Source organism: Hemibagrus wyckioides, linkage group LG18 (genome assembly GCF_019097595.1).
Source record: "Hemibagrus wyckioides isolate EC202008001 linkage group LG18, SWU_Hwy_1.0, whole genome shotgun sequence".
Classification (NCBI taxonomy): Eukaryota; Metazoa; Chordata; class Actinopteri; order Siluriformes; family Bagridae; genus Hemibagrus; species Hemibagrus wyckioides.
The window spans coordinates 13,275,114-13,296,480 of record NC_080727.1 but is presented as its reverse complement, the minus strand read 5'-3'; the positions used below and the strand labels follow the sequence as shown (position 1 = coordinate 13,296,480).

The following is a 21,367-nucleotide window of genomic DNA, read 5'->3' as shown; positions in this document are numbered from 1 at the left end:
TCATACCAACACCAGTTAACATTTATTGTGTTGACAAAAAAAACAACAATCAACAAACAGACAGCACGGGAATCTGTAGTGGTATCAACTCGATTCACAGAAATCTAAAATCACAGAATCATGATCATGTCCACAGTAGGAAACAAGGCACAAACACATCGACTATATACAGGATTTAAAAAGAACAAGAAGTTCCACGTAGGGCCCAAAAGACACTGCTGTATAAACAGTTCTCTGGTCCTGTTTGACAGAGCCACTCATTTTTCTTGCAAGTAAAATCACCTAGGAATGTGTAGTACAGCATAGGTCAGGGTACGAGTTACAAACTCACAAACAGTTATGAGGCAGCATAAAGGAAAAAAAATAAAATAAAAAAAAATACACAATTTAAACAAATCTATTTTTTTTGTCAGTAATTGGTGCACCAGTTTAACAAGCACCTTTGATTAACTTTGGTTGCAAAATAACAGCAGAATGCCACAAGAACACACTAATGAGCAGATTTTAAAGACACCATTTCTTTAAAAATAACAGCACTGGAAATACTGGAACCTACAGTACAATTTTTTTTTTTTTTTTTTTAAAAATCAGACACAAAGTTACTGGTTCCATCTTTGAGCTAAATACCAACCCACAAAATAGAAACTGCACCATTTTAAAAAATAAAATGAAATAAAAATCTATTTACACTGTTACATTTATACACATTCGCTTCCGAGAAAATAAAATGCATTCATTCTCACTGCACAGCCAGCATTCCAGTTAAAAGGTCAATAAAATTGTCCAGGCCCCAGAGGTAGCCGTCCTCCCGGTTTCCCTCCACCCACGGGCTGCGGTGGTCCAGCGTGAGAGGAGGAGGCATCGACGCGGTCTTCCCAAAATCGATCATCCACACGCCGGCACGGCCGCTCTGGTCATGAACGAACAGCAGCGAGCTGCCCACCACCTTCAGACAAACACACAAGGCAACCAGTTAACTGGAGAACCAAAAATATCGGCACCTACACTCGAAACTGAATATCAAAATGGCTGACATTTAACAACATGAATTTAATATGCTAGCTTAAACATTCAGTATTCTGTAGTTGGGGGGAAAAGTGTGTTCTGATCATCAACAGACACAGATATAACTAGATTTCTCGTACCAGATCCTACAGGACTTTACAGTGTGTAGATGTGAGTTTTTGTGATGATGCCTAAAGTGTCTTTAGAGTTCTTATTTACTCAAATTCAGCGTCCTGGGTATAATTTTAATCTTTGACTTTTCTCTCAAGTACAGACAGGCCAGTCTGCTCGAAGGAGTCATTCCATCACTGTGACTCAGTGTGAAAGAAGGCTTTCTGTAAAACAAGGCATCTTAGCAAGGAGATCCATCTTGAATATTTTACATTTAAAAATTTAGACATTTCTGTAAAGCTGCTTTGTGACAATCCCCAGCCTTACACAACGGAAATTTTATTGAATATATTATTAACTTCAAATCATCTTGTTCTACATCTTTTTTATTTCTAATTTTAAATATTTATATCCAGAACGAAGAAAAGTATTTTGATTACGGAAGCAGATATTCTAAGCGTATTATAAGCTGATATTTTCACTTGGTGAGATATAGATTTTGTTGCAGGGTGTATGATGAAATCAGATACAGTGAAAAATTAACTACTTAATCAGAATTAATCAAATCAGAGTGGACAGACACAAGCACAGACAGACACAAGCACAGACAGGCACGCACGCAGACAGACAGACAGAGACACGCACACAGACAGACACGCACGCAGAGAGAGACAGGCACACACACAGAGACAGGCACACACACACACACACACACACAGACAGAGACAGGCACACACAGAGACAGGTACACACAGACAGACAGGCACGCACGCACGCACACACAGACAGACAGAGACAGGCACACACAGAGACAGGTACACACAGACAGACAGGCACGCACGCACGCACACACAGACAGACAGAGACAGGCACACACAGAGACAGGTACACACAGACAGACAGGCACGCACGCACGCACACACAGACAGACAGAGACAGGCACACAGACAGACAGAGACAGGCACACAGACAGACAGAGACAGGCACACAGACAGACAGAGACAGGCACACACAGACAGAGACAGGCACACACACAGGCACGCACACACAGACAGACAGAGACAGGCACAGACAGAGACAGACAGAGACAGGCACAGACAGAGACAGAGACAGAGACAGGCACAGACAGAGACAGAGACAGGCACAGACAGAGACAGAGACAGGCACACACAGAGACAGAGACAGGCACACACAGAGACAGAGACAGGCACACACAGAGACAGAGACACACAGAGACAGAGACACACAGAGACAGAGACAGAGACACACAGAGACAGAGACAGGCACAGACAGACAGAGACAGGCACAGACAGAGACAGAGACAGGCACACACACAGACAGACAGAGACAGGCACACAGACAGACAGAGACAGGCACACAGACAGACAGAGACAGGCACACAGACAGACAGAGACAGGCACACAGACAGACAGAGACAGGCACACACACAGACAGAGACAGGCACAGACAGAGACAGAGACAGGCACACAGACAGACAGAGACAGGGACAGGCACACACACACAGACAGACAGAGACAGGCACACACACACAGACAGACAGAGACAGGCACACACACACAGACAGACAGAGACAGGCACACACACAGGCAGAGACAGGCACACACACAGGCAGAGACAGGCACACACACAGGCAGAGACAGGCACACACACAGGCAGAGACAGGCACACACACAGGCAGAGACAGGCACACACACACAGACAGGCACACACACACAGACAGGCACACACACACAGACAGACAGAGACAGGCACACACACAGACAGGTACAGGCACACACACAGACAGGTACAGGCACACACACAGACAGGTACAGGCACACACACAGACAGGTACACACAGACAGACAGGCACGCACGCACACACACAGACAGACAGAGACAGGCACACACAGAGACAGAGACAGGCACACACACAGGCACACACACACAGACACACAGAGACAGGCACACACAGAGACAGAGACAGGCACACACACACAGACAGACAGAGACAGGCACACACACACAGACAGACAGAGACAGGCATGCACACACACAGACAGACAGAGACAGGCACACAGACAGACAGAGACAGGCACACACACAAAGACACACAGAGACAGGCATGCACACACACAGACAGGTAGGCTCACACACAGACTGACAGACAGACAGACACAGGCATGCACCCAGACACGCACACAGGCAGACAGGCGCACACACAGAGTCACGCACGCAGTCACGCCTTTACATTTTTATTATAATTTAATCCTGTATCATAGTTTTATGAATCATGATTTTTTACCTCATGAGTTCTGAAGAAGTGGGATTTCTCCAGGACCAGCCGCAGCTCCTTCAGTCTCTGTTGGTAATTTCTCTGTAATTGGGCATGAGAGGCATGAGGTCATAAACACAGCAAAGTTCTGACAGTGACGCAGCAAAAACCAACACAGAAAATTCCTCACATACCAGCAGTGTGACGTTGGAGTCAACAAAGTCGTCCAGCGCCTGCACCACTTCCTCCTTATACTTTGTCCTTTTAAAATTGGTGTTACACGAGCCGTCCGATTTCTGCACACAGATGTGAGGAAACAAACACAGCTCACAGCGCAGTCACGTATCAACACCAACACAATATTAAAACAACAAATCAATCACCTTGATGCCCTCGATGCGGAAGCCCAGTGTGGCTGTGGAGCTCAGCGTCTCCCTCCACTGCATGTATCTGGTTTTAAGTACCGCTTGCTGGACTTTTTCCTCTGGAGTCGGAGCCTCGGGGTCCACCGCTATCATCTTCTCATACATGTCTTTGCGAGGCTGAGGATGCTTCCGTGCTTTCTTCAGTTCCTCCTCCAAGTAGGTCCTGATTAGACACGAACCACTCACATCAATATATTACAACAATGACATTGTACATCTGATTGTCTAATGGACCATCTGTAAATCCATAAAATATGTTACCATCCTGTTATAGCAGATCTACCTCAGTTAGTTGTTCCCTCACAATCCCGAGTCGAACCTGACTGGCCATATAGTGTATACCAAAAGAAGGCAAATTTTTGTGTACACCTGAGCATCACACCCATTTGTGGGTCTTCACCAAACCAAAGGTGGATGCACAAAACTGTTTGTCCTGTAGCTTTAAGGTTTCCTGCTCTGGAACCAAGCGGATGAGTTCAAACCTGTTTCAGCATAATGCCCCTTTTGTACAAAACAAGCTGTATGAAGACATGGTTTGATTTGTTGACTCTCCCGACCCCAGTGCCAGAGCTCACTAATGCTCTTTTGGCTGAATAAGCAAACCCCAAAGCCACACTACAAACTGGAATGGAAAGCCTTCCTAAATGAGTGAAGATTATAACAGCAAAGTAGGACAGAATCTGGAATGAGATGTTCAGCATGCACTTATTTGTCATGATGGTCAGGTGTCCACATACTTTGGGTTAGTAATATAGGCACACACACTCCTGAGAGGCAAAAACTGCTGGCGGCAGAGGATATAAACACCACAACAAGCTGCAGGCTGATTACCAGATTAACCTGGATTTTAAACCTGAAATGAGTGACCTGAAAACAGGCTTCGGAATATCTGAGCACTCAATGATAGAATCTGAATACTGAAAAACTTTGACGCTTGAATCTATGAAAAGTAGAATAAAGCTAATTTAAAATTGAAGGTTAGTTCAGATTAAATAAACAAACTAGGCATGCAGGATGGACCCAATACTTTATACCCCTGTGATGTAATTTAATGGACTTTTTCCATCATTTAGAATTCAAGGGCTTTTCATTTTTTGTATTCACTTTCTATTTTCCGGACTAACGTTACTTTACATATTTAACTGACCTTCTCAGCAAACCAAAGCAAGCGGGATTCTCACCGGCTTCCCATTTTGCAGTCCATAATGCAGGGCGAGTCAAAGAAAGACAGCAAGTCGTCCATGAGGTTGTACTCCTGCTCGTCTCGCCGGGTCACGCCGTGGTACCTCGGCACAAAGGGCTGCAGCACATCGTCCATGAGACGCTGCAGACACTGCTGCTCGCTCGCACAGTACTTCTTCAGGAGCTTCCCATCACCAGCTGTCTGAAAATTACCTGTGCGGCCAGACGAAACCATGAAAACACACAAGTCACTGTGAGAAGAGTAACGTCACTGTCAGTGCTTCGTTTTTAATAAGCAGTGCAAACAAACCAATGAACAGGAATACATGGAAAGCTCAGAGAGAGAAAAGTTTCACAGCTGAACACTAACCTGCATGGCCAACCACTTGGACCCAGGGAGCACGCTCCTTTAACGGCACCACAACCGGAGACCAGTTTACCATGTTTTTATTCTTCTCCTATAAAAACACAGTTTCCAAAGACATCATCAGGTCAAAGAACTAAATATAATCACATTCTGCTTTTAACTACTTTATCAACATTCATGGAACTTTAATAGTGTTTAAGTAATCCAACATGAGAACATTATATATTATTATAAATTATACAACATTGTGTTGTAAACTGCTGTGGTTGTAAAACCTACAGGCAATATTCTGATTATTAATAAAATATAATAATATAAATTTAGATATAAAATAAAATTTAATTATAATAATAATAATAACAATATTAAACAGTCCAGTGGGGAAAATGGTGGCAATGTGAGAAAAAAAAATCCATCACTTTATTGCCTAAAACAGGGGTTTCAATTCAAACATATAGACCCAGTTACATAATACAGCTTAATTACAGTCCTGATAAGTTTCTAACTTGACTGAAGTGTGACAACGATTGCCTTATAATGATCAACTATTAATGATTCACGGCTACCAAGGATATATAAAACAATTATTTGTTCTATTTGAAACATGCGTCATTCATTTCTTTCGTCCTCACACATCTTTGTGAGTAGGTTCATTAAGTGTTCTGATTAATGACAGAGCTTCACCTTAACGCTTTTGACTGATGATTAATACCAGAACAGATGAATTACACAGCAGGTTTGAACTTGCAGCAAGGAGAGGAAATGCATTTATCTTCAAACATTCTCTTTTCATCCTTTCCTTGTGAGTCATGTCCTTATTGCTCAAAATCACGAAATGCAGAGGAAATGACGGAAGAAAAGTCCCTCTGTTGCTATAAATCATTTATATCAATGCATAAAAGCCACGAGAGCAGCCGAGCTGGGTCGTGTTTCGGACACGGAGGTCACTGTACTAGCTCGTTTATCAGCGGTGTTGTAGTATTTTTCGAGTGCTCAGGTTAGTCCACTGAAAGATTTTTCTGGGTCTGGATTCAGAACAAAGTCCTCGAGATTAAGAAATCACACAACCAACCAAAATGATGTGGAAATGTTTTTCTTTGCTCTCTAATCTTGCCTTGATGCCTGTGTGTATAAGCCAGAGCTTTTACAACGATGAGGGCTGATTAAAAGCCATGGAATTTCTCACTGTGGAGCAAAATACTAATCCACAGCCACAGGAAATCATCAAGTGTGACTCGCCTTTTCTGTGCCTGGTCTGAGCAGGAGCCTCATCTATGCAGCATTTGGTCAACATCTAGCTAGTTTCTGAGAGCATTACATATTTAATAGCAGATAACTATAATGACTAATAGCAGATAAAGTAAAGAAATGCCATATCATCGGTCATTCGTATTCAGCAGGAGCAGGGAGCAGTGCGAGTGACCTAAACTTGCTTATTCCTTGCTGTTGGACAGTGATGAAATGAAGTTTGCAAATTTCCCAGAGATGTTGTAGTGCGCATCACATCATAATTCAAATAAAGTCTACTCCAGTGACCATGCTGTTCAGATTTGCATCATATGCCATTGCTAACCTCAGTGACCACCACCACTACTAAGTCTTACTGGGAGGCCTGAAAGTTGGCTATGTTTCCGATTCAAGTGTCTAAAACCTCACTAGCTGTATGAAACACAGCAAACGTGATGTTTTGCTAAATGTGTCAGACAGCTACGTGGTGGACTTAAGCCTAACACACACAGTTTAGATCAGAATCAGACACCGGCTGTAAAAAATATCCATGATGTTCCTTCAGAGCTTCAGTCCGAATACAGTCTTTAAACCTAATTTTCTTCTTTTTAGGTTTAAAAATGCAAGACTTCTGGGCAAAACAAAACAAAACGATACAAGCAAACATTTGTCTGTAGTTTTCAGAACTGTATAAATACATTTTTTATTCAGAAATAAATTTCAAATGAATCCATGTGAAGGGTTTTTCCAGATTAGTACATACCTAGCACACACCCACACACACACACACACACACACACACACACACATCACTTAAACAGCAAGCAGCAGAATGTGAAACAGACAAATACAACAGAAAATCAGTGAGTAAACCTTCCTGGCTCACACACACTCTTGTTTGATACGTACTGCAATACTGCAGCTTTGGAGGAAACCGAGCCGAAAGGCCGTTTTAATGGATTTGCTATTATATTACATGTCATGAAGTGTGGGAGAAGAAAACAGAAAGATAATGACAATTGATTTACAAGCTTCCTGCTCTAATCACAAAAGACTGTGTCCAAAACCACAGCTCCAATCCTTACCTCAGCCTTCAGCTCAAACCACCGTCTCGTTCTGTACTAACCACCACCGAGCCAATCATTGACAACAATGCTGAACTCGCTAAACTTATCAAGCAATTTACTGAGCCGAGTGATAACTGCCTCATCTTACACAATCACTGATGAAACATTTACAGAAAGCACTTGTTTTGCTACTGCCACAGGCCAGAAAGTCACTTAAAAGAAATAAGGTGTCCTTCTCCCCTAGTTTTAAAAGAATCCTTTTAAGACCCAATTAAACTAAATGCATAACGTTCCCGAAATGTAAGCATCCAAGGGCTTTGTGAAAATAAAGGAAGTATATAGCTGGCAGTTTAACAAATCCATACAAGTACATACACTGATCAGGCATAACATTATGACCTGGTGTTGGTTCCCTTTTTGCGAAAGGCTCTTGCCTTCACTCCTCACATGCATCAATGACTCTTGGCCGGCCATGACCCGGTCGCCGGTTCATTACTGTTCCTTCCTTGGACCACTTTTGATAGATACTGACCACTGCAGACCCCACAAGAGCTGCAGTTTTGGAGATGCTCTGATCCAGTCGTCTAGTCATCACAATATGGTCCTTGTCAAGCTCGCTCAAATCCTTACGCTTGTCCATTTTTCCTGCTTCTAACACATCAACATGATGAGATCATCAGTGTTATTCACTTCACCTCTCACTGCTCATAATGTTATGCCTGATCAGTGGATAAATCCATATTAAATGTGATTCTGATGTGATGTTTGTGATGGTGCATGCGTAACACAGTCAGAAGTCACATCAGTGTGTCTGCTTGAGAAACTGAACACTGTTTAGGCTGAACAACTGCTTCGAGAGTTGACGCGTGTTCGAGGTGAGCATTCGGACTGGGATTCCATGGGACACACACAAAAAAGAGAGAGAGTCACAATGACGTGTGTGTGACGCCAGTCTTTATGCTCATGGTCATGGGTGATGATCAGATAGAAGCCGGCATGATAAAGAAAGGCCATGTTTATTAACCTGGTGCATAAAGGCTGTGCAACAGTTTACCGTGGCCAAGGATGATAAAAAAAAAAAAAAAAACTGAATCTTCCCACAAGTACGTCTGTGAACTGGACAGCTCTGGTCTGATCTGTAACTGAACTGCAATCCCGCTGAGTCTACAGTATTAGCTTTCTTCCTACAGTATGTTGATTCTGAAGGGTGTGATCTCGAGAGCCTTGGATAACCAATTGGTTTTTGTCTCCAAGGTTTGCACCGGGCAACAGTAAGACAACAGCAAAGTCCAGTATGAGCGCTACTCAATAATCAGCAGTGCTTTCCTTCAAACATAAAAAAAATCACATAGAAATTCAGCACAGAGACTTTCATGTCCCAGATTTTTTCCGCTTCACTAGTTTCACTTCTACACTGCGTGAATTTGATTTGCTTTCGGTATAACTGATCATTTGGCTGAAAAAAATTACAAAAAAACCCTTTCATATCACCACAAAAATTGTAAATGGTGCATCTAAACCATCAATCCGGCATCTCTATATCATCTTACGGTCAAAGTGGTTTAAATAACTACACTGTTTATGTTTCAGGTAAGTCAACCAACTCAATTTGTTAAACCATATTGTGGACAGGAGTTCTTAAACAGTCTTAGGGGATTAAACAATCTTGTGCGCGTCTCCTAGTTCTCCCAGAGTCCCTTTTTTCACATCACCTCCAGTCACACTAACGAAGTTCTCCAGAACGCAAAAAAAAAAAAAAAAAAGATGGCAGAAGAAGCCCATCATCCTACATAAGCAATGCGATGACCTTATGAGTGCAATCACGGTCCTCATTTCACGGTGTGTTTACACTGACCACAGTTTACACGCAGAATATTCTGACTGATGAATTTCTGACTTGAGACAAACCGAGATGTTGGGCAAACACAGCCGGTGTTTTTCTACAAAGCAGGTTCTTCTGGTTGTCCTGCAGCATGATGAATATGATGCGTGTGACTGGAATTTACATGTGCACCAGTAACACCTTCAAAAAAACAAAATTCACTGAGATTCAATCAAAAAGCTGCTATTTATAAATATATAAAATATAAGATGATCAACTTATTCAGATCAGGTCAAATCCTCAAAAGTTTCAGCTATACTCAAGTGTCACAAAAAAAAAATTACAATTATAATAATAATATAGTAAAAAAAAAAAAAAAAAAATTATATATTTATGCCAACAGAAATATCTGAAGAACCGGCAAGCCTTACAGACAAAATGTTTCTGAGAACCAGGACATTTAAATGAGATCATTAATATGATTATTAAAATTCAATGCAAATGTTTAACAATAATAAGAAAGAAAAAAACCGGCTGTAAATGAACTGTCACCTTTTTTAATCATGCAGACTTACAGATAAGAAAGAGAATAAAAATAAAATAAAATTAAATTAAATGAATGAGATAATATGATATGAGATAAGATAATATGATATGAGATAAGATAATATGATATGAGATAAGATGAGATGAAAAAGCAGAACAATAACATGTGAACAGAGGCTGGATGTGGAAATCAGTGCAGTCAGCAGAAGGGAATAAACTCACCGCATCGCTCCGGGTCGCCGTGTCCTTCCGGTCAGTATTCCCAGGAAACTCCTCCTCATACTCCTCAAAACTGGAGGAAGGAGAAAGGCCCACAGAGGAGCAATCTGAGAGCTTTCTCAGCCCGAGAGAGGAGGCGGGGGAGCCGCCAAAGCCGCTGTCCGAGCACTGCGACTCCTCATCGGCTTGAGAGCCGCAGGAAAGTCCGCTCGTGTTCCGGTGCTCGGTTTGGGCCACACCGGGCTCACAGGTCACAACCAGCTCAGGAGGAGGAGGAGGAGGAGGAGCACGCAGGGCCACAACACGGCTCTGCTGCGCTGGCTGAGGGGGCCAGTGTAAACTCTGGATCATGTCTCCAACACGCGGACACGGAGCAGCGCTGGAGGGGGTTTTGGTCATCCCGGTCACTCCTGCACCATGACACTGATCCTTCACTATAGGCTCGGGGTGCGCGCTCGGCTAATCACACTTCTTACATCCGGGGTTTTTTACTCAGTCATGAAGGCGTTAATCCGCTTAGGGAGCCATCAGCGTTGTGCCTCCACCTCACTCACTTCAGTCTCTCGACCATAAACACCTGCATTTAACCGCGCTGCTCTGTCTCACATCTGCCTGTCGCGTGCTGCTCTCCAGTGACTGCGTGTTAGTAGCGGCTTCCGCCTCCCCGCCTCTTTTAATTGGTCAATTGCGCAGGACGCGCCCACTGCGCGTTTTTTTTTTTTAAAGTGGTAGAGCTGCCCAATGTGGATCATCAGTTCTATACTAGGATATATAAAATTCTACTTTATATAATTAACTCACTGACCTAACAGTTCCTCATGAGCCCTTGATTGCTGTTGTAGAAAAGGACCTTATTTACTGTCCAGTGTCACCCAAATGAGGATGAGGTTCCCTGCTGAGCCTGGTTCCTCTCAAGGTTTCTTCCTCATCTCATCTCAGGGAGTTTTTCCTCACCACCATCCCCACAGGCTTGCTCATTAGAGATAAAATAGTAACTTTTATTTATATTTCCTTCTGTTTCTCTACTTCTGTAAAGCTGCTTTGGGACAATGTCCAGTGTAAAAGGCACTATACAAATTGAATTGAATACTAACTTAATCTTGTAATCTGTTAAGGTGTATGTAATTCATTCATTCCTCATCAGTAAAGCACTGGGGAGACTGGGATTCATGTTGTATGGGACTCCTGTTTATCACACCATGCACACAAGTGTTCACTCACACCTAGGGGCAAATTAGTGGAGGTGGTAGAGGAAGTTCACGACCGAACAGAGGAACCTAGAGCCTAGATCAGAAGGCAACACCAACCATAGTGGTGTTAGTAATATTTATAATCATTCTCTCTATACGTGAATAATATTTGAATTTTTATTAAAGCTTTTCTTAAATACTTTATTCCATGAAGAGGGGTAGAATTGGGGCATGTCTGATTGTTCTTCTTTTATTGTATCCCATCTACAAAAAAGGTTCTAGCATGTTATGTGGTCTAAGATGCCTTTCTGTCTCTTACCTCTCTCATCAACATAATGTTTCTTACTTGTGTAAACTCAAACAGTTTGTGAAATACTCAAATCAGCCAATTTGGCACCAACAACTGTGTCATGGTCAGTGTCACTGAGCGAGCTCACATTCTGATGTTTAATGTGAACATTACTTGAAACTCAGGACATTATAATTTGCATTATGTTGCTGCCACATGATTCACAGACAGAGGTAATGAAACTAACTACAAGGGAGATGTAACTGCACTTGTTAATAATATCGAAGTCTTTTTAATAAACCAATCTGGCCTTTTCCTAGCATATTATTTGAACTCAGAGATTTGTCTCGCATGATGATGTGTATGCTAGAGGGAGAAGGGGCCAGCAGATGTCGTGCCAGATGGATGAGCCGCACAGACACACAGCTTCTGATTAAGAGATGTGGGCCAGCTGTGACATGCTACAGCAAAACCGCAATGCTTCAACTGAATCCTTTCTCCAGTTGCAGAACTCTGAGGGTCGAGATAAGACCACATCACAATAAAAACAATCCTGCAGTATCACACGTCACACAGTGCTGTTCAGTTCTGGCGTCTGACCGGTCAGGAGGTGTAAAATCACAGGTTTATACTTATGTGCTCATTCTGATCGTTTTATTCATTACACCGGAGAGTCTCTCAATGAACAGATTTATGAAATATGAAAGTCAAAACATTTTGGTGGAATAATAAATAAATTCTAGCATATTACATGATGTGGTCTACATGTTGCTAACATTTAAGTGGAGCATACAGGTCAAAATATTGTTTCTCTTCACTATGGAAAGCCAGTAATTTGCATTAAAGGAACAGTTTCAGAAACCAACCATCACGTTTACTACCAGATTTACACTGTGCATCGAAAATACTGCTTCTCTAAATGATTCTTGGGAGTTTGCTCAGCATGGTTCCAGATACTGAAGAACATACTGTGACTATAGAAAGGGTTTTATCTGGGTTTGATCTTTAAACACAGATAAAAACCCTTTCTCTCTCAGCTTTCTACACAATAACATCAGACTCAGATAAGAAGCATGGATTACTGGAGGATAAACTGTGTGCTGAAAGTGATTTGAGTGATAATGTTGGTCAAGCTGGATATTTGTTTTAATTCAGTAGGGCCATTTTTGTGTGCTTTTTTTAAATGAAATTTTAGGTACAAATGGTATAACTGACCTAAATAATGCTTTCTGAAGCAAGGGGGACTGGAATGCTAAACAAGATGCCCTAAGCCTCTCTTACTAGTAATTCCAATACTGTAAAAAATTAAACAGCTTAAAAACACCAAGCATGCTTTAGCAGATCAGTCACTCGGGGGTGTGGGGAGATGATTGTATAAATCTTCCTGACGACTTTGTGAATGTGTGCTAATGTTTAAAAGGCCAACGTGAAAAAGGTTTTCTACGTAAATGAGTGGCTCTCAATTAATCAAACACAAATCCCATCATGTGTCGCCACCTTAACGGGACATTAGTCGTGAAAATGGGTTAAAGGTATGAGCAAAGAACGATGAATTAAAATGTTTGTAGAAAAATGTCATAAAACTTGTATAAATTGGTTAAAACAGAATTACACTACATATAAATATCCTAATTCACACACACACACACAGCATGTACAACCAGTCTCTCACACACACACACACACACACTAGGAGTCTTTCAAGTCAAGGAATAAAATCACACATTTTCTGTTGATTCATCCATAATTGCACACATCATCCTGTAGGACTGGTAACGTTCGGCATCTCTATCTGAACAGTGAGTTAAAAGAAATAATGATTGTCCACCCTGATGAATTTCACTACCAGATGCAATAAAACCCCCGGGGGATAAAATCCACCCAAGCCGCTAGCGTCCTGTGTCCAGGTCTCTCATGTACTCCTGCAGGGCCTGGAGCCGGGCATCAATCTCAGACAGGTCTGCTCCAGTATCCACAGAACTCTCTGATATGGAGAAGGAAAAAACCCATCTGTTTTAATTACTGAGACACCACCATGCAGGATCAGTTACTGGACATAGATTCTAAAGGTACGATGTTGATGTGAGAAACGTGAATCTGTCATGAATGTGAAAGGAGCATGGTTTAACAGCAGGGTTACCACGGTAACCTGGTTCTCATTGATTTCATTTCTGCTTTCTTCCACCTTGGTTAAATGATCAGCTTCCACACTTTCTAAAAGGTGTAGCACAATAACAAAACGCTGTTTATACAGTTCTTTAGTCTAAACAAAATGCTGATCATTATATCATCGCTCCATCCTCATGGGGTTTTGTGATCACTTCAGCTTGAAGAAGAAGAAACAGCTCAGAAATGCACGTCTCGAGTATCTTTGCTGGGCTGTATTTATGTACGAATAAGTTGTTTGTTCAACTTTTTTTATAGCAGGGAACGTATCTGAGCATTATACCTTCCTGAAATGGAATTTCTCATCTGGAATTGTAAAGAGCTTAATTCATTTGCGCTTTAGATCCATTATCAAACATTTCCTGAAATGTAGTTAATGATTTTAGATGACTGCTACAAGCCTTAGTTAAAATCTCACATCATTTACAAATAATAATATTTCAATTCCTGAGAAGATTCCTGATTGCTAGATTTAGACTGTATTTCCGTACCTCTCACTCTTTGTGTTGGAGTGCTACACAGTGGCTTTTTGTTCAAGTGTCTTCCTCTTATCTACAAAGAAGAAACATGTCAGGGTTTCAGTGGCAGCACAAACAGAACTGCTGTTTACACTGAAATCACAAACAGGGTTCAAACGAGTTCAGGTTGAAACTCACCATAGCTGGTCCATTATACGGCAGTTTTCTTCCTCTGTTTACAAAAAAAAAAAAAAGATTATTCAAAAACCTCAAACACTACAAACTTTATTTTTCAGTGAAACCTGAATGTGTATTGATTTAACTGACCTGCTATTCAGAGGCTTAGCGAGATCCTCAAATTCAGCCATTGAGCTTTCAGAAGAGTGACGACGACTCCTGCTCTCCACAGACGTGCTCCTGCCCCTGCCAGCACTCCCCCGTCTGACCAACTGAGGAACGTGCTCTCTGGACCGTGAACGACCCCGTTCATTCAGACCTGGTGATGTCAGCATGTCCCTTCTGACCTTCCTTTGGCTAACGAGACAAAAATCCAATTTTACAGACAAATGATCCATAGAAATCCAAAACAAAAACATCTTAATCTAATATTGTGGTCAGGAAAGTAAACGCAAGGATGACTAACGGAAGGGAAACAGTCTCACTTCTTGAGTTCTGTCTCTTTCTGGCGTCGTTGTCGCTCTTGAACATAAGCTGTTGGGTCAAATCGTTGCCCTCGAGATCCTGAAATAATAATTAAAAATGGATAATTAATTCATTCAATCAAATCTCGGTCACTCATGAGTTTATTTTATTGCTAATCTTAAATATACATGATTTTATCTTTCCCAGGTGTGGAATAATTAAATTGCAGATGGACAGGCTTGAACAACCAGGACCGATCTGGCTCAGGAAGGATCGGATCGCCAGTGCAGAAAGATCTTTTTAGAATCAGAAACACACAGGAGACCAAGCAAAATAATATACAGCCATCATAGAATTCATATAAGGTGCTGCACAGACCCAAATGGGATGTGAGAAGAGAACAGCACACAGCTCATAGCCAAAGCATCAAACAATTACCTGCTGTTGAGGTCACAAGCATGAAGTACTACAATTCTAAAGATTGTTAGCTGAGGAAAAAGATGTCACAGAAACAGAGTAAAATAGATATCACGGTCACTTCAGAAGTGTATACTGATGTACTACAGAATATATTAAAACATGCCTGTTGGAGACGGTGAAGGTCTTGAGAAGTGGTTGCGTGTTCCAGAAGAACCTGACCTTCTCCCTCTCTCTTCTGACCTCCTGCTCTGATCCTCTGCTCTCTCTCTGGACCCTGAGCGTGCCCTCATCCCTGCTCGGGGTAAACTCCGCTCCCTAGAGGCCGACCGTGGGAAATCCGCCTCACCCCTGGACCCGCTCCGGCCTGACAGAACCGGTGTAATCCGGCTACGAACATGAGGCAGGAAAAAGCTCAAATACCGACACACAGGATCAGGGAGTTAAAGAAAGCAGACAGTTAAAGAGCACTTACCCTCGGCGTTGCATGGCTAACTCGGTGGTCAGACTCTTCACACGTATTCGTAGAGCTCGCTCGGAGGCCCTCAGTTCCTCCAACTAGGAAAAGAGTGGATGAAATTATTATTATTAATACTAATAAACACTATATTGTTATAGTACTATCAGTTGGCCTAGCTATGCAGTAAAATCTTATATGTAGTCAGTTATTCTGGCAGAATAATAATGTTATAACATAATACATATTTACCCCAATCATCCTAGAGTCTAAACTGGCTTTACACTGGTTTATGGGTAGAAGAAAAGCTGTAGATTATGTTTAAGAGGATTTTCACATATGGGTCATTCCATGTCAGCTGAGACAGGGTTGTTGCTGCAGATCTCAGATTTTGTTCAGTCTTTTTAACTTTTGAACTTAATTTTAGTTATTGCTTGTGACCTAAAACCTTTGAACCGGTGAAAAGACAAATTTGTCCAATCCAATCTACGGTCAAACAATCTTTCCATATTAATAACACCACCATGATGTACATTTATAGAGTGATACTGAAAAAGATGTAAAATTAAATGCTGATTTATTTTTCTTAGTGCAGTGCCTTACAAAATAGACGTATTAAAATGTCTCGTATTGTGGCTTTAATATCTTATCTCATGTCTAGAATTCATCAAAAAAGAAATTCACTGAACAAAACTGTATCTGCAGGCACACTCATCTAGAACAATACCTGTCTCTAGCTAGTGTGAACACTAGGTTACCTAGACTCACCTGCTCCATTAGATGGCGCTGTTCTTGTCCCCTCTTGCTTGCTGAGCGTTGGCTTTTTGCTCTCTCTTTCAAAAGCTGCTCCTCCAGACTGCGCACCGCTTCTCTGAGCCCCCGAGTCCCTGAAGTGGAGCCTGTCCCGACTGACCGCAGTCGCTCCAGAGCCTCGGCCAGCGCATCCTTCTCCTCTCTGACCACAGCCAACCTGATATTATGATAAATTTCAGCACATACGGTTAGTAAAAAAAAAAATAAAAAAAAAAGACAATACTGATCTCTCTTAAACTATGTTACTTTCTAGACTGCTGAAATGCAAAACCAGAACTGACTCCGCACGCAGTCGGCGGGTCTCTTGGTCGGACACTGCATGGTCTCCTCTCATTCTCCTGACATTTAGCTCAGCCCTCAGAGCTCTGATCTCTCTCAGGAGGGTTGCAGGATCAGGTTTTCCGACATATGGTAGTGGCAAAGGGTAGTGGATCCTAGGGAAAGTGCATGAATGCCATTTGAAATAATCAGCCAAAACAAGTTGGTTGTCCACTCTTTATTTAGCTGTGATATGAACAATAAATGGAAGTCTGTCGCTCCCAGTAATAAAGTATTAATAAAGTGCTCTCTACACTCTATTCTTCTCATTCCGGTAATAATCTGCCTTCAAGCGCATCTAGCAGTTAAATGTCAGCCAGATGTTTTGTTGCAACACAGTGGGACTTCATCTATAAACATGAACCAACATTACAGAAAGTTACGGAGGCAGCCATCTGGCACTTTCTGCCTAATTTGGCATCATTCCCAAACCTCTCAAGTCTGAAGGTGAAATTACAGCAGAATGATTTAAGGACTAAGACTACAAGGCTTTATGTTGTTTAAAGCATGTATATTGACATTTACACAGATATGTAATAAAAAGATTAAAAGTTAGCTACATTAGCCTCATATGCCCCTTCTTGGCTGAAAAATCATTTGGGTTGAGTAGAAAATTGTGTAAATAGGATTCCTTACTGAACTGTTAATTTTATACCTATCAAACTCCACAGTGTAGATGAGGATGAGGTAGCGTTTAGCGCTGAGAGCCGGGGACTGCTGCTGGGCACGAGGTCTCCCCACCACACCCGCCTTTCTGTTCCGCAAAAGCTCCAGGTCCGAGTAGGTCAGCAGATCGAGTGTTACCGACTCACTAGTCTGTGGGTTTTTAACAGAATTGTAGTGTTAAGCCTATTAAATATTATATAAACAATAATTAATAATATTAATATAATATAATAATTTAAATAATTAATAATCACCACCTTCTGAGTAATCAGAATACAAACTTCAACAGTTTCAAAAGATGTGTAAAAATTGTATCCAATAAATAAATAAATAAATAAGGAAAAAAAACAATAATAATAATAGAACATGTTGGAAGTCACCTTACTGACTGCAGACTCGAGCATGCTACAGAAGATAGGGAACTGCTTAAAGTTTCCAGTTTTGCGAGTGAGATCTTCAATGTCTGAAAAAACAGCAACAAAAAGGTCAGAAAAGTCGAGGGGCAACATAAAATTAAAGTACAAAATGTATATAATGAAGTGCACACGTACATGCTGGGTCGAATTCGCCACTCCACTGGTCTGCAGTCAGGATATCTGAAATCTCGACCGCCAGTGAGCGATCTTGCAGCTCCACTTTAACAGCAAATTCAACTCCACGAAATTTTAGCTCTTCTTGTACCACTGTACCGACTTCCATGATGAATTTCAGGGTACTTTCAGCAACCTGGCAAATGATGAAGGATAAAAGGAACAGTGTTTTAACACATTTAACAGCTACAACACCACCTTCTTGGTCTAGATTGTGGAATGCTGAATTGATCACCGAATTAAAAATATTCAATTAATGAATATTCATTAATAAACTTGAATTAATGGAGTTTCTTGGTCACCAGATTTCTTGTTTAAATATGAACAGGTGTAAACCAGGTGTTGAAACATTTATTCATAACTTAAGACCCAATGAATGAGATATTATGAAAAAGTTGTTCACATTGACATTAATGGCATTTTACACGTATACTGCAGCTTAACCTGATAAAATGCTTTAATAAGTGTAGATACACTATACTGGCAAAAGTTTTGGGACATCCCTCCAAATCATTGACCTCAGGTGTTGTTTTTCAGGAGTTGGGCTTGACCTTAGTTCCAGTAAAAGGAACTCTTAATGCTTAAGCTTCATACCAAGACCTTTTGGACAATTTCATGATAACTGTGGGAAAAGTTTGGGGATGACCCCTTCCCTGTTCCAACATGACTGCACACCAGTGCACAAAGCAAGGTCCATAAAGACATGGATGATGATGTGAAGTTTGGTGTGGAGGACGTTGACTGGCCTTCACAGAGTCCTGACCTCAATGCGACAGAACACCTTTAGGATGAATTAGAGGATTGGTCAAATCTGGGACATCTGCCTTTACATGCACATGAATGTAATATGGAGTTGTCCCACACTTTGCAGCTATAACAGCTTTAACTCTTCTGGGAAGGCGTTCCACAAGGTTTAGGAGTGTGTTTATGGGAATTTTTGACAATTCCACTAGAAGCGCATTTGTGAGGTCAGGCGTTGATGCTGGACGAGAAGGTCTGTCTCACAGTCTCCGCTCTATTTCATCCCAAAGGTGTTCTATGGGGTTGAGGTCAGGGCTCTGTGCAGGCCAGTCAAGTTCCTCCACACCAAACTCACTCATCCATGTCTTTATAGACCTTGCTTTGTGCACTGGTGCGCAGTCATGTTGGAACAGGAAGGGGTCATCCCCAAACTGTTCCCACAAAGTTGGGAGCATGAAATTGTCCAAAATGTCTTGGTATGCTGAAGCATTAAGAGTTCCTTTAACTGGAACTAAGGGGTCAAGCCCAACTCCTGAACTCAATGATCTGGATTGGTGTCCCAAAACTTTTGGCAACACAGTGTACAAAGGTAAGTGAATAAAGGTAACTGACCTGGTTAACTCTTTTAATAATTCTAATAAGAAGTAGCTTACTATTTATACTATTATATTATCCTCTTCACTTCACTGGTCATGTGTTTATTAGCCAAACAGCTTCATTTCTAGTCAAGTTCATGACCAGTTAGTGCACTCTACTAAAACTAGCTAAGCAAAAAAATATAAACAAGTCTTTATAATCAATAACAGAAATAACGCACGGTACTTTTTTTATTTTTACCCTTTTCAGTTTACAAACCCGTATCTAATATAAGTTATGTTAGTAAAGTGAGGTGTTTTTAACAAAGCTAGCAATTCCAGCTCAGTGCTGACTTGTTAGCCAGCTAAGCTAACAGGCTACATACCCGCTATAGATGCTGTGTTTCCAAGAGCTGAGCGGAGTGATTTAAATCCTACATTTATCACCTTTAACTTACAAATCGATAACGATCAAAACCTCAAAAATACAATAAAAATAATTAAAACAAATAGCTTACTAATATAACTCTAAACAAGCCATTTTAAAGCTAACAGCCCTTCTTCTGTGGTGTCAGTTAAAACAATTGAAAACAGCGGCACAGCAACCGGGAATTTAAAAATCCCGCCCCCGAAAGCACCCATTGGACAGCGACTTGAAAAAACGGCCTATGTTTGGTTTTTATCCCTGTCAATCACACGTAACACAACCCCCTCACTAACGCCCACTACTGCATACTCCCGCACTAAAAAGCATGATAAGATAAGTGACTGGCTGTCAATACTAACACACTATTTAGTATGCTAGTACGCGGTAGCTGGTATCCGCCGAGTGGGGGGGACCTACAAAATGACAAATCACGATTATATTGAAAACGGTAATTTATCATTAAAATTGGTATAATAAATCAGAATAAAGCACGTCTTGTGTCACGTTTCACACAAGACTGTTCCTAAGTAATCTTTTAAATGACATCCTTTTAGTACCAGTTTTATCCTGGTCAGGTGTGGTGGTGGATGTAGAGTATATCATATTCAAGGTGAGGTCAGGAGTACACCCAGCACTGCAACACACTACACATTCACACACTCATTCATACCTAGGGGTAATGTACTGTAGTCAATTCACCTACTAGTATGTTCATGCGTGATGGGAGGACAACAGAGAACCTGGAGGAAACTCATGTGGACAAGTGGAGAAAAAAGGACTCTAAAGTTGCAAGGCAGCAACACTACCCTCTGCAGCACAGTGTCACCTGCTGTGTTCAGAAGTCAGAAAGAACTTTATTACCAAGCATGTTTACACACATTAGGAATTCGACCTGGCGACAGGAGCTCCAATGTAGAAGAAAGTACAGACATTGTGCAAAGATACATGATAGTGCAGACATACACCGGTCAGGCATAACATTATGAGCAGTGCCAGGTGAAGAGGATAACACTGATGATCTCCTCATCATGGTACCTGTTAGTGGGAGGGACATTTTAGGCAGCAAGTAAACATTTTGTCCTCAAAGTTGATGTGTTAGAAGCAGAATGCAGTGGTCAGTATCTATCGAAAAGTATCCTTTAAGGGGCCTCCATGGGGCGCACCTCACAACTTACAGGACGTAAAGGATCTGCTGCTAACATCATGGTGCCAGATATCACAGCACACCTTCAGGGATCTAGTGAAGTCCGTGCCTCGATAGTTCAGGGCTGTTTTGGCAGCAAAAATAAACACAATATTAGGCAGCTGGTCATAATGTTATTATGCTTGATCAGCGTATATAGGAATTACACCATAGAGATGGAATATAACA

The 21,367-nt window shown here is 41.5% G+C and overlaps 2 protein-coding genes across 2 annotated transcripts; both read right to left on the bottom strand.

Moving 5' to 3' along the window:
• itpkca (inositol-trisphosphate 3-kinase Ca) lies at positions 1-11,021 on the bottom strand. Its single transcript, XM_058415861.1, has 7 exons — positions 10,250-11,021; positions 5,369-5,456; positions 4,998-5,211; positions 3,775-3,979; positions 3,586-3,687; positions 3,422-3,493; positions 1-946 (listed from the first exon to the last, which is right to left on the bottom strand). Exons 1-7 carry the CDS (start codon positions 10,643-10,645, stop codon positions 740-742), a joined length of 1,284 nt encoding a protein of 427 aa, XP_058271844.1. The 5' UTR covers positions 10,646-11,021; the 3' UTR covers positions 1-739.
• An 898-nt stretch (positions 11,022-11,919) lies between these two features.
• Positions 11,920-20,163, bottom strand: ccdc61 (coiled-coil domain containing 61). The gene is made up of 13 exons (XM_058415860.1): positions 19,955-20,163; positions 18,214-18,388; positions 18,043-18,125; positions 17,652-17,812; positions 16,960-17,112; positions 16,634-16,835; positions 15,884-15,966; positions 15,575-15,798; positions 15,012-15,090; positions 14,677-14,883; positions 14,548-14,581; positions 14,383-14,443; positions 11,920-13,709 (listed from the first exon to the last, which is right to left on the bottom strand). Exons 2-13 carry the CDS (start codon positions 18,359-18,361, stop codon positions 13,615-13,617), a joined length of 1,530 nt encoding a protein of 509 aa, XP_058271843.1. The 5' UTR covers positions 18,362-18,388; positions 19,955-20,163; the 3' UTR covers positions 11,920-13,614.
• Positions 20,164-21,367: the final 1,204 nt, after the last annotated feature.

What these genes read in the sequence shown, in the direction of transcription:
- itpkca (XM_058415861.1), bottom strand. Translation starts at nt 10,645, where the DNA reads ATGACCAAAACCCCCTCCAGCGCTGCTCCGTGTCCGCGTGTTGGAGAC. An exon ending in CCAAGTGGTTGGCCATGCAG is followed by an intron (nt 5,212 to 5,368) that starts GTTAGTGTTCAG and finishes CTGGCCGCACAG; the next exon opens with GTAATTTTCAGACAGCTGGT. An exon ending in GACTGCAAAATGGGAAGCCG is followed by an intron (nt 3,980 to 4,997) that starts GTGAGAATCCCG and finishes GTGTCTAATCAG; the next exon opens with GACCTACTTGGAGGAGGAAC.
- ccdc61 (XM_058415860.1), bottom strand. Translation starts at nt 18,361, where the DNA reads ATGGAAGTCGGTACAGTGGTACAAGAAGAGCTAAAATTTCGTGGAGTT. An exon ending in TCGAGTCTGCAGTCAGTAAG is followed by an intron (nt 17,813 to 18,042) that starts GTGACTTCCAAC and finishes AAAAACCCACAG; the next exon opens with ACTAGTGAGTCGGTAACACT. An exon ending in ACCCGCCGACTGCGTGCGGA is followed by an intron (nt 16,836 to 16,959) that starts GTCAGTTCTGGT and finishes TCATAATATCAG; the next exon opens with GTTGGCTGTGGTCAGAGAGG.